This window comes from Tupaia chinensis, unplaced genomic scaffold (genome assembly GCF_000334495.1).
Source record: "Tupaia chinensis unplaced genomic scaffold, TupChi_1.0 Scaffold000377_2, whole genome shotgun sequence".
Classification (NCBI taxonomy): Eukaryota; Metazoa; Chordata; class Mammalia; order Scandentia; family Tupaiidae; genus Tupaia; species Tupaia belangeri.
The window spans coordinates 3724902-3737211 of NW_006159876.1; the positions used below are offsets into that span (position 1 = coordinate 3724902).

General features: G+C 41.1%; 1 protein-coding gene across 7 annotated transcripts in view; it reads left to right on the forward strand.

Annotated features, from left to right (window-relative positions):
• DENND4A (DENN domain containing 4A) overlaps positions 1-12310 on the forward strand; it is a 147906-nt gene that overhangs the window by 130956 nt on the left and 4640 nt on the right. For 4 of the 7 annotated variants that reach the window (XM_027773820.1, XM_027773817.1, XM_027773818.1 and 1 more), the window contains 9 exons: positions 1895-1989; positions 3887-4062; positions 4157-4303; positions 6127-6325; positions 7085-7339; positions 9011-9128; positions 9245-9271; positions 9755-9917; positions 10086-10150. In XM_027773820.1, the coding sequence (XP_027629621.1) occupies positions 1895-1989; positions 3887-4062; positions 4157-4303; positions 6127-6325; positions 7085-7339; positions 9011-9128; positions 9245-9271; positions 9755-9917; positions 10086-10150 (1245 nt within the window). The remainder of the gene's footprint in view (positions 1-1894; positions 1990-3886; positions 4063-4156; positions 4304-6126; positions 6326-7084; positions 7340-9010; positions 9129-9244; positions 9272-9754; positions 9918-10085; positions 10151-12310) is intronic. The other 3 variants (XM_006153491.3, XM_006153492.3, XM_006153493.3) reach the window with 1 other exon arrangement.

Sequence of the window (12310 nt, forward strand, 5' to 3'; positions counted from 1 at the left end):
AGAGAAAATACTTTGGAGCCCAATCATGTGGTACAGCAATAATGCTAGCACCTGCAGTGCTGTAAGCCATACGGCGACTTGGTTTGGATCCCACGCCAGCCTGAAAAGCATACTGGGTATACATAGGGACATGCAGGACCCTGAGCAGCTAGAGGTTATGGTGGGACCTTGTCGAGGGTGCTTTTTCTCTACCTGCCTCTCTCTCTCTCCCACCCCCATGCATGCACTTTCTATCATTAAAAAGAGAGAGAAAAAGAAAACAAAAAATATATTTAAAAACTGTTAACTAGTGCTTATGAGCAAGATTACTATACCAGTTCTTAAATGATTCTTTTTTTGGGGGGGAGGGGGGAGAAAGAGATTTTTGCTATAGGGTGCATGTACTCACCAGACATAGAAAGAGAGACAGAGAGATATAAAACAAGAAATCACCCCAGGGGGAATAGTCATGCCACAATCCCTTCTCCTCCATTCTTTCCTCATGATCTTGAGTATGCATGCACACATACCCAGTGTAAGTTTTAAGTACCAGGTTTGAGACTCAAACCGCAGTTGACTGCATGGGAGTCCAGCAATGTAACCATTTATCTTCTGGTCTTTTAAGTGATTTTTTTTTTTTTTTTTTTTGAGAGGTTTTTGCTATAGGGCGTGTGCGCTTGCCAGAAAGATAGAGACAGAGAAACAGAAAGTGAGAAATCACCCCCCAGGGAGGATGGCCACGCCACAATTCCTTCTCCTCCATTCTCCTCTCGGGATCTTGGGCACGCACGCACACGCGCCTGGCGTAAATTTTAAGCTACCGGGTCCGGGACGTGAACCACGGTCAACTACATGGGAGTCCAACGACATAGCCATTACGCTAACTGCTGGGCCCTTAAGTGATTCTTATAAGGCCAAGAATTACCACTAGATCTTTTCATGATTTGAAATAAGGTTAGCTACTTTATGCTTTTTAGACCTTATTTTTTACTTATTTATTTATTTTGGAGTTTTTTGGGGTTTGGGGGTTTTTTTGCTATAGGGCATGTGCACTTGTCATAAAGACAGAGAGAAACAGAAAGCGAAAAACCCCCCCCCATGGGGGGTAGCCATGCCACAGTCCCTTCTCCATTCTCCTCTCGGGATCTTGGACATACACACATAACTGGCATGAGTTTAAGCCACCGGCTCCAGGACTCGAACCGCGTTTGACTACATGGGAGTTCAGCGACATAGCCATTGCACCAACTGCTGTTCCCATATGCTTTTCAGACCTTAGAACTGAACTCTTTACTGTATTTCAAACATGAGAAAAATATAAATAACAAACGACTAGAATGCTTTATAGCCGTATACACCAAGTGCTTCATAAAAACAGTGATGAATGAGCTCACCCAGCACATGGGCTCAGTGGGATTGGAGCACATTCCCTCGGGTGTGTACTCAAAACACAAGCATATGCACTGAAAAAAAAATCTTTTTTCTTTATTCGTTTTTTCTAGATTGACTTTAATATTTTAAGTATAGCAGGTTGGGGCCAGCAGATGTCACATGGCTGTCCATGGTTTGAGTCTCAGACCTGGTGGCTTAAAAATCAGGGCATGCATGTACTGGGTACATGTACATGCATGCCCAAGATCCTGGGAGGAGAATGACGGAAAAGGGATTGTGATTTCTGAAAAAATGTTTTTTCTTTAAAAAAAAAAAAATATATATATATATATATTTATATATACATATATAATATATATGATGTATATATAAAAATATATAGCATATATACACACATTATATATAGAGAGAGAGAGAGAGAAAGAGCAGGTTGGTATTTTAGAGACTTTTTAAAAGTGAAAGATTCTGATATACTTTGTCATTAATCTGGATGGTTTTTCTCTTTCCTTTTTAAAATGAACAGGATCCCTGTCAAAGTTTGCCTTACCTGGAAAATCAGAAGTGTCGTCTTCCTTCAACACAAGTAATACAAATATCTTCCAGAACTATGCAATGGAGGTATGATTTTAGTCAACAGCGCAACTAAATGTACTGTTTTACAGTATTTCTATTTCTGAAGTGTCGATGGTCCCCGGTAGACTAACACAGGTTAAATACATAATGTGTGAGATGTCAGAAGGTAGATTGCATCTGAATAAAGTTAAAATCCGGTTTTTGAATACTCATCAGTTCTGATTATTGAAATCATACTAATTTATTAGCCTTGTTCCATATTTGCTTTGAGATTTGTCAACACGCAGAAAGAAGCATGTTCATTTCAACATTCGTTTTTATTCTTTGCCATGCGTATGTCTCTTTGAATGTTTATGTTGTATCCTCAACTTTTACCATCAGTTTTACTAACTTTCCTGGTGAGGGTTCAGGGAATAGTTATGATGTTGTATTGTCAGTTTATTCCACCATGGTTTTCATTCTTTCTGTCAGTTTGATGTAGATCTCTGCTGGATATGCTTCTATATCTCATTATGTCATGTTTTACTGATTTTTCTGTACAAATTGGTTCCAAATACATTTGTAAGTAGTTGCTATTTCATGCTAATTTGCATAAATCTAAGAAATAAATTTGCATACAGCTGGAAAATAAATACTGGGCACTGATACTGACTTTACGAAGTTTCTGGTGGCTTCAGAAATTTCTGTATTTATGGGCCAATAGGTGGTGCAGTAGTTAGGACATTGGATTCCCATATGACTGAGTCCTGACCCGGCGGCTTGAAAATCACACCAGGCACATGTGTGTATGCCCAAAATCCTGAGAGGAGAATGGAGAAGGGATTGTGGATGGCTCAAATCTCAATACCACATGCCCGTTCTGTGGCAATCTTTTCTTGCCCTTTCTGAATATTGAAATAAGAGATTTAAGACGACCTGCAAGGTAATGATATATGTGGGGTGTTTTCCTCCCCTTTGGGTGGGAGATGATTTCTCCCTTTCTGTCTCTCTCTGGTGAGCACACATGCCCTATGGCAAAACCTAAAAAAAAGAAAGAAAGAAAAAGGAAAAAGGAAGTTCTGTTTTGATTGGTTGGTTGGTTGGTTGGTTGGTTGATTGGAGAGATATTTTTGCTAGAAGGCATGTGCACTTGCCAGAGAGACAGAAAGTGTCTCTCCACTTTCCTCTTGGGATTTTGGACATGCATGCACGTGTACCCAGCATGAGTTTCAAGCCGCTGGGTACAGGACTTGAACCGTGGTTGGCCATGTGAGAGTCCAGCGAAATAATCACTCCACCACTTGCTGATCCTGTGTTGTTTTACTTTTTCTTTTTTCTTTTTTTTTTTTTTTGGTAAGTTATTTTGCTTCAGAGTGTGTGCACTTGCTGGAAAGAGAGACAAAGACAGATAGAAATAGAGGAAAAGTGAGAAGTCACCTCCCGAGGGATTGCCACACTGCAATCCCTTCACCTCCATTCTCTTCTTGGGATGTTGGGCGCGCACACACACACACACACACACACACACACACACACACACACACACCACCACACACAGGCACTCCATGTTTTTCAAGCTGCCAGGTCTGGGACTCAAACTGCCTATTCGACTGTATTGACATCCAGCACTTTAATCTCTGTGCCACCTGCTGGCCATGGTTATTAACAAATTAAAACTCGGGTTTACTTTTCTATTACTAAGACTACAGTACATTTTATAGTAATTATAATGAGAGGAGAAAATACTCATTTAAATGCACGCATCCCTTTCAGGCAAAATTTTAGAGTGGATTTAGCTGAAAGTTGAAGATGAGTATATAATGCACTGAATGTTATCTATTTTTTATTTGTAACTTCTGAAACCATCTGAGTTTTAATTTTCCAGTAGTGTTATGAATTGAAATGGTTTTTAATTCATGATGTGGAGAAACTAGTTTACTTTAAAAAGAACCATCTTCTCTAGGTTCTCATCTCAAGTTGCTCTCGGTGTAGAACCTGTGATTGTCTTGTCCATGACGAGGAGATTATGGCAGGCTGGACGGCAGATGACTCAAATCTCAATACCACGTGCCCGTTCTGTGGCAATCTTTTCTTGCCCTTTCTGAATGTCGAAATCAGAGATTTAAGACGACCTGGAAGGTAATGATATATGTGGGGTGTTTTCCTTCATGTTTAAGGATTATGTTTCCTAGAGCATCTCTTTCTCAAAAAGCTCCTTTGATTCACGTTACAGATATTTTTTGAAGCCAAGCCTGTCTACAGAAAACATGCACTTTTCATCTTCATTTTCAAGTCAGACAAGGCAGTCTTGCATTTCAACCTCAGCCTCGGGTCTTGACACATCTGCTCTCTCTGCCCAGGGGAATTTTGATCTAAATAGGTAATCATGATTCTGTGGCACTGTTTTTAAAGAACCTGTATTACATGTATTTTTAGATATATGACAGAAAAATGAGTTGATAATTTCAAGGTTTAAACTTCTATGAATCATAGATTCATAATCTTAAATTTTTATCCCAAATTAAAACAGTATTAAAAAATCTCTAATAACCCAAATGTTAAATATGAACAGCTAAGAGTTTATGAATCTGTTTATGAATTCTGTTTATGAATCCCTGCAGTTTAAATCGCATGTGCATATGATAATGTTTACTAGCATTTTAAAGATTAAAAAAACTATAAGATATTTGAAGTTTATAATAGCTATCTTTTCCTTATCTCCATCACCTCAAGAATTAAGTCACTAATAGCTTCTACTTTACAATGTCTAGTTTTTTACTTAGGAACATTTAATAATCTCAGAAAACATTTGGAGCTTGATGTAAGAACTGTAATATTACATTGGACCTATACAGTAAACCTACTATAGGGAAAGCTACACTTAAAACAATTGCAGGGAGCCAGCAGGTAGCATGGTGGTTAAGGTGTTATACTCGCACCTGGCCAACTGTGATTTGAATCCCAGTCCCGGTGGCCTGAAAATCACACCAGGCACATGTGTGTGCATACCTCAAATCCCAAGAGGAGAATGAAGAAGGGATTGAGATGTGGCCATCCTTCTGCAAGGTGATTCCTCACTTTCCCTCTCTCCATCTCTCTCCAGTGAGCACATGCACCCTATGGCAAAAAATCTTAAAAGAAAAGGGGGGGGGCAGAAATTCTATTTTGTAAATGTGCCATATAAGCCATGAATAGCTGGACAAGTGATGCCATCTTGGGAAGCATGCGTAAAAACAGTGTCTATATGATCTTGACAGGGCGAGGTGACCTGTTTGATCCTAAATACTCAGGTTATAAAAAACTCTGTATGTGTACCTTCTTTTATCATAGGACTACGGTGGCCCTTTATCTTTGTCTTCTCCTAGCTTTCTCCTAGGGGAAAATGTACCTGTTCTCTGCTCTGTATCTCTGCGGCCTAGTGTGGTCCCTGCTATATAAAAGCCATCTGTGGCCCAGCCAAGATACCACATTGCTAGTTGACACTGCTGCTTAGCAGGCAGATGCCTCATGAGAGGCCTGATTTGATTTCTGGCCCCTAGAAAGCAATACATAGTAGCACATGCCTGTAATCCCGGCTACAGGGGAGGCTGAGGCAGGAGGGTTGTGAGTTCATAGCCAGCATGGACCAACAACATAGTAAGGCCCTGTCTTAACAAAAAAAAAGTTCACTAAGTGAAAATATAAGTGTTTTGAGTAACTAAGTGTTTTGAGTAAGTGAATGAATCTTGAATATGTTACATTTTATTTATTTATTTTAGTTTTTGCTATAGGGTGCAAGTGCTCTCCAGAGAGAGATTAGGGAGAGAGAAAGAAAGAGAGGGAAAGTGAGAAATCACGCCCCAGGTGGTGAGCACACCACAATCCCTTCTCCTCCATTCTCCTTTCAGGATTTGGGATTTTTCCAAGTCACCAGATCTGGGACTCTAACCACACACTCTGCCATGTGGGGTCCAGCCGTCTGCACTACCATGCTACGTGGCTGGCCCAAATCTTGACCATTTTAAATTTACTTGATAAAAAAGAAATTTGCAGGACTGCACCACTTTAAAATATATCCTGTTTCCCAGTTAGAGACTGAGTACCAGATTTCCTTTGATTTATTTTGCTATGCCCAGCTGATTCTAAAGAGAACATAGTTCTTCTAGATGAAATAAAGCAAATGTAGGCACTAATGTGCTTTTTTTCTTTTTTTTAATTCCTAAGCAAATTGAAACTGCAGGAAAATTCCTGTGCCCGAAGTATTGAGATCCCTGCCAACAGGTCAAAAACAGCTACATCCAAATGTCCGCTATTTCCAATGGTCAGGAGCATTAGTACTTACGGCCCCTTGGATAAGGAGGATACTGGAGGACAGAAGCTCATTCCTACAGGCAGCCTGCCAGCTACGTTACAAGGAGCTACAGTATGTATTTTGGTGATTTTTTTTTTTTTTTGGAGAGGTTTTCACGATAGGGCACATCTGCTCGCCAGAGAGACAGAGAGACATAGAGACAGAAAGAAAAATCACCCCCCAGGGGGGATGGTCACGCCGCAATCCCTTCTCCTCCATTCTCCTCTCAGGATCTTGGGCATGCACGCACATGTGCCCGGCATGAGTTTAAGCCACCGGGTCCGGGACGTGAACTGTGGTCGAACTCGGTGGGGAGCCAGCAACATAGCCATTACGTTAACTGCTGGTTCCCATTTTTTTTTTTAATTTGGAAATTGGTCCTTTACATATGATTTTGTTCCCCTTGTCCTAAATAGTCTTAGTAGATTCCATTTTATTATTGCCAAAAAAGAATCTCTTATCCCATGATATATTACCTTTCTATTCATATGAAAATCATTAACTGGGATTTTAAAAAATATTTTACTATCATTTTTTTTTTTGAGAGGTTTTTGCTATAGGGCGCGTGTGCTTGCCAGAAAGACAGAGAGATAGAAAGAGAGAAATCACCCCCCCCCCCGGGGGGGATGGCTACGCCGCAATCCCTTCTCCTCCATTCTCCTCTCAGGATCTTGGGCATGCACGCACATGTGCCCGGCATGAGTTTAAGCCACCGGGTCCGGGACGTGAACTGTGGTCGACTACGTGGGAGTTCAACGACATAGACGTTACGCTAACTGCTGGTCCCATCATTCTTTAATATACCATTCATGGTTTTTATTTACTCAACAGGACTCTCTAGGATTAGAGTGGCACCTTCCAAGTCCAGACCCTGTCACTGTCCCATATCTCAGTCCGCTAGTGGTGTGGAAGGAGCTGGAAAGCTTGCTGGAAAACGAAGGCGACCATGCAATCACGGTGGCAGACTTCGTGGACCATCACCCGATCGTGTTTTGGAACCTGGTGTGGTATTTCAGACGCCTCGACTTGCCCAGTAACCTACCTGGATTGATTCTCTCTTCTGAGCATTGTAACAAGTATTCAAAGGTATGAGAGTAAAAATTACCTGGCAGCCAGTGCTGTTGTAACCATTGTAATATTTGCATGTTCCTAATGATAAAAAGTAAGGTTTATTTTTATGCTTAGTATTTTTAATAACCCTCTGAATCATTAGATAAATCCAATTGTTTTTGTTGCATTTCCAGATGTTTTTCTTACAGTCTGCGTAGTCATGCATTCCAGCCTTCTTCTAAAATTTTTGTAAAATGTGCTCAAATTTCTGTTGCACCTTCAAGAATAATCTAGAAATGGCTCTTATGAGAAGAGTTTGAGAGTTAGCCCCACTCATAGCTTACACCTTCTTTTAAAATGAGCCCAACCTGTTTTCGGCGGGTATCTGTCACTCATATCTGTCACTCCATTCTCCTCGTTCCTTTACTCTGAGTGCTTGCTCAGCATTTCAGTCTTCAGTTTGTTACTTGTCCATTTGTATCTTCGATATGTTTGTACTCTTTCACGTACTATCACTGCCACTGAATTGCAGCATGTCTTGGGGTCAGCAGGTGGCGTAGGGGTTAAGGCACTGGGCTCCCACATGGCTGACTGTGGTCCCAGTCCCAGACGTGGACTTGCTTTCTCACTTTCTGTTTCTGTTTCTGGTGAGCTAACATGCCCTCTAGCAAATTAAAATAATAATAATAATAATGATCAATAAAGTTAAATAAATAACTTTTTAAAAAACAATTACAGCATCTAAGTTTAGGAACCTTGTCTCCTCGCTTGTTCTTCATGTCTGTGATTGTGAATGTGCTTTGGATCTTCAGTACATCATGAATGCAAGACAGCGATGTTAACTCAGTTATCTGGGCCAGGGTCACTAATGTGGACTAGGCCTCCTGGGTTTGCGTTTCTCTGGATTTCCAGTCATGAGTAGAGGCAAGATTAGCTCCTCCTCATACCTGGTACCCTTTCTCACTGATCTCTGGTATTCATTAAACCTACTACTTTAAAAAGATCATCAGTGGACCAGCAGGGGCGTGGAAGTTACAGTGGCTAGAACTTACATGGCTTGAAAATCCCACTGAGCATGTGTGTGTGTGTGTGTGTGTGTACGTGCCCCAAATCCCAAGAGGAAAGTGCATGAGAAGTGATTCTGGCATGGCCATCCCCTCTGGAGGTGATTTCTCACTTTTCCTCTCTCTCCTCTCTCTCTGTTCTCTCTTTCTTAAGGGAGCATACATACCGAATAGCAAAACAATTTTTAAAAAAGAAAGATAGATCGGGTCCAGCAGTTGGCATAGTGGCAATGTTGCTGGTCTCCCGTGTGGTCGACCGTGGTTCAGTGGCTTAAACTCACGCCAGGCGCGCATGTGTGCGTGCCCAAGATCCCAAGAGGAGAATGGAGGAGAAGGGATTGTGTCGTAGCCATCCCCCCGAGGGGTGATTTCTCACTTTCTACCTCTCTGTCTCTCTCTGTCTTTCTGGCGAACGCATGCGCTCTATAGCAAAAACCTCTCCTAAATAAATAGATGGATAGACAGATCATTAGCCCCTCAACTGAGCCTTTCTCTCAGCATACATCAAATGCATATAAATCAGTCATTTTCTGTTCTCTTATCTCTCTTCATCCCAAAAAGATATTTATTAGAATTGAGAAAATATTTATAAAAATTAGCCCATAAGGCGCACTAATGAATGTTTGTGCATTCTGTGACACAGATTCCCCGGCACTGCATGTCTGAAGACAGTAAGCATGTTTTAATACAGATGTTATGGGATAACATGAAATTGCATCAAGACCCAGGACAGCCCTTGTACATCCTCTGGAATGCCCACAGTAAGTGCCCGCAGAGAATGCAGACAGGCTCATGACTGGACTCTGTACTTGCTTCTAATGGCCTACACTGACATGTAACTGACTTTCATTCTACTGTACTGCTTTTTGTCTTACAGGTCAAAATCGTACTCTTTTGTTTGAGAGTGAGTGTAAAGTTTGATTTTTTTTATTTTTTTTTAGTGCTACTGTCTATGGAAGTCGAGTGGGGTTTTTGTTTAGTTGGTTGGTTTTTTGAAGGGTGCCATGTGTGTGCTGGAGGGGTTGGCTGTGAGTTCAGCTTTCAGCACATTGCCTGTCCCAATTTCTTCTTTTATTTATTTTTTATTTGTTTCCATCCCAGGCTGCTGATACAGAATTTCCTTCAGTGGCTGCTTTACGGGAAACCGTATTTTTAGTTATTGTCTATTTGAAACCACACAGAAAGTGTTAGGCCTGTTTTTGTCATCATGTGTCGTATTTTTTTTCCTTTCGGCTTTCTTCATTCTTAGGTTTCTATTCTTTTATCTATTGCCTTTAATTTATTTTGGCGCTTTGTCACTTCTTGAATAGCCATCAGCTGCTGCTTAATTTTCTTCTCCTTCCTACACAGGATATTTTCCTTCACCTGCTGTTTTGTTCTTTTACAGCCCAAAAATATCCAATGGTCCATTTATTGCAAAAAAGTGATAACTCATTTAACCAGGATCTGTTGAAAAGTATGGTGAGAAGCATTAAAATGAATGATGTCTATGGACCGATGAGTCAGATTTTAGAGACACTAAATAAGTGTCCACATTTTAAAAGACAGAGGTAAGTCATTCTCTTTAATGAATATGTTATTTCTCTTAACAGATTCGTATTATTTGCTTAGTAATTCATTAGAATATTTTATGCATATGTTAGCATATAATCATTTCTGTAGCGAACATATGGTCTATATGGATACTGATCATTTCTCTATGGCTTTTTGCCCCATAGGAGTTTATACAGAGAAATACTATTTCTCTCACTCGTGGCACTGGGAAGAGAAAACATTGACATAGGTAACCCGTCAAAACATGTAATACGTAATATTTGTGTATCATGATATAGTTTTCCGAGTATTGTTATATTGGTAGCCTTAATTTTTTTTTTTTGAGAGGTTTTTGCTATAGGACACATGTGCTCACCAGAGAGACAGAAATCAAGAAATCACCCCTCAGGGGGTATGGCCATGCCACAATCTCTTCTCCTCCGTTCTCCTCTCAGGATCTTGGGCACACACACGCGTCCGGCATGAGTTTAAGCCACCGGGTCGGGGACTCGAGCCGCGGTCGATGACATGGGCGTCCAGTGACATAGCCATTAGGCTAACTGCTGGTGTCCCGCCTTAATTGATTATTATAGACTATTGAATTATACTTTTAGGTTGTCTGGAAAGTCAGGACATATTTTTCTATGTTTTTTTAATGCAAAAAGGCATTATGACTTTCCCAACAACCCAATAATTTTGTGAGAATTATTTCTTTCATTTTTTGCGTGTGTGTATAATGTAGTGAAAAAGATATTTTGATACTTTGGTCACAGTAATAATTATTATTATAAATAATAAAAGTAACTTTTCTTTTTTTGGAGAGGTTTTCGCTATAGGGCATGTGTGCTCGCCAGACAGACAGAGAGAGACAGAGAGACAGAAAGCGAGAAATCACCCCCGAGAGGGGATGGTCACGCCGCAATCCCTTCTCCTCCATTCTCCTCTCGGGATCTTGGGCACACACGCACACGCACCTGGTGTGAGTTTTAAGTCACCGGGTCTGGGACGCGAACCGCAGTCAACTACGTGGGAGTCCAGTGACATAGCCATTACGCTAACTGCTAGTTCCCAAAAGTAATATTTTTGAGGGCTTACTCTGTACCTCACACTGTAGCAAGTGCCTTTCATGTATTCTCTTGTATAATTCTCCTAAAAGTCCTATGAGGTCAATGCTGTTATTATTTCCATATTGTTATTGAGAATACTGAGGATGTGAGAGGCTAAATATCTTAGTCTCAAGACCAGCAGGTGGTGTGGTGGCTAAGGCACTGGACTCCCACATGACTGATCATGGTTGAGTCCCAGACCCAGTGGCTTGAAAATCATGCTGAGATGCCCAAAATCCCAAGGGGAAAGTGGAGGAGAAGGGATTGTAGTGTGGCCATCCAACCTGGGGGAGTGATTTCTCACTTTCCCTCTCTCTGTCTCTCTCTGGTGAGCACAAGCACCCTATGGCAAAAACCTTTAAAAAAAAAGAAAAAGAAATAGAAATGGCAGGAATAGCCTCTGGCAGACAAAAAAATGAAAATTTGTGATTTTCATAATGTAGGTGACTGTTTTAAATTCAGTTTAAATGCTATTAGGCATTGAAACCCTCAACCAGAGTGTTTGAGGACTTACCATAATATTGTGAGTAGGTTGAGGACAATGATAATTGATACATAATTCATCTGACTTGAGTTAATAGAGTATACAGATCATGCTTCTATCAGGATAGCTGGAGGGAAGAGGATTGTGGCAGGGCCATGCCCCATTGGGGAGTTCTCTCTCTCTCTCTCTCTCTCTGGCACTGCATGTGCCCTCTGGTAATTAAAAAGAAAGCAGTATATTAGCATGATTTCTAGACAGAGAGAAACCTTCAACTGAAACTCATACATGTCTGTTCCTCTTTTTTGTCACATGTGGATCGTCTTCTTGAAAAGAAGCACACAGACCGTGACATAATGTCCTTAACAGTGATAAGGCAGGCCGGCCACGGTAACGCCACACTCCACGTCCTGCGGTCCCCTGCACGATGGTCACGCCGCAATCCCTTCTCCTCCATTCTCCTCTCGGGATCTTGGGCACACACGCACACGCACCTGGTGTGAGTTTTAAGTCACCGGGTCTGGGACGCGAACCGCAGTCAACTACGTGGGAGTCCAGTGACATAGCCATTACGCTAACTGCTAGTTCCCAAAAGTAATATTTTTGAGGGCTTACTCTGTACCTCACACTGTAGCAAGTGCCTTTCATGTATTCTCTTGTATAATTCTCCTAAAAGTCCTATGAGGTCAATGCTGTTATTATTTCCATATTGTTATTGAGAATACTGAGGATGTGAGAGGCTAAATATCTTAGTCTCAAGACCAGCAGGTGGTGTGGTGGCTAAGGCACTGGACTCCCACATGACTGATCATGGTTGAGTCCC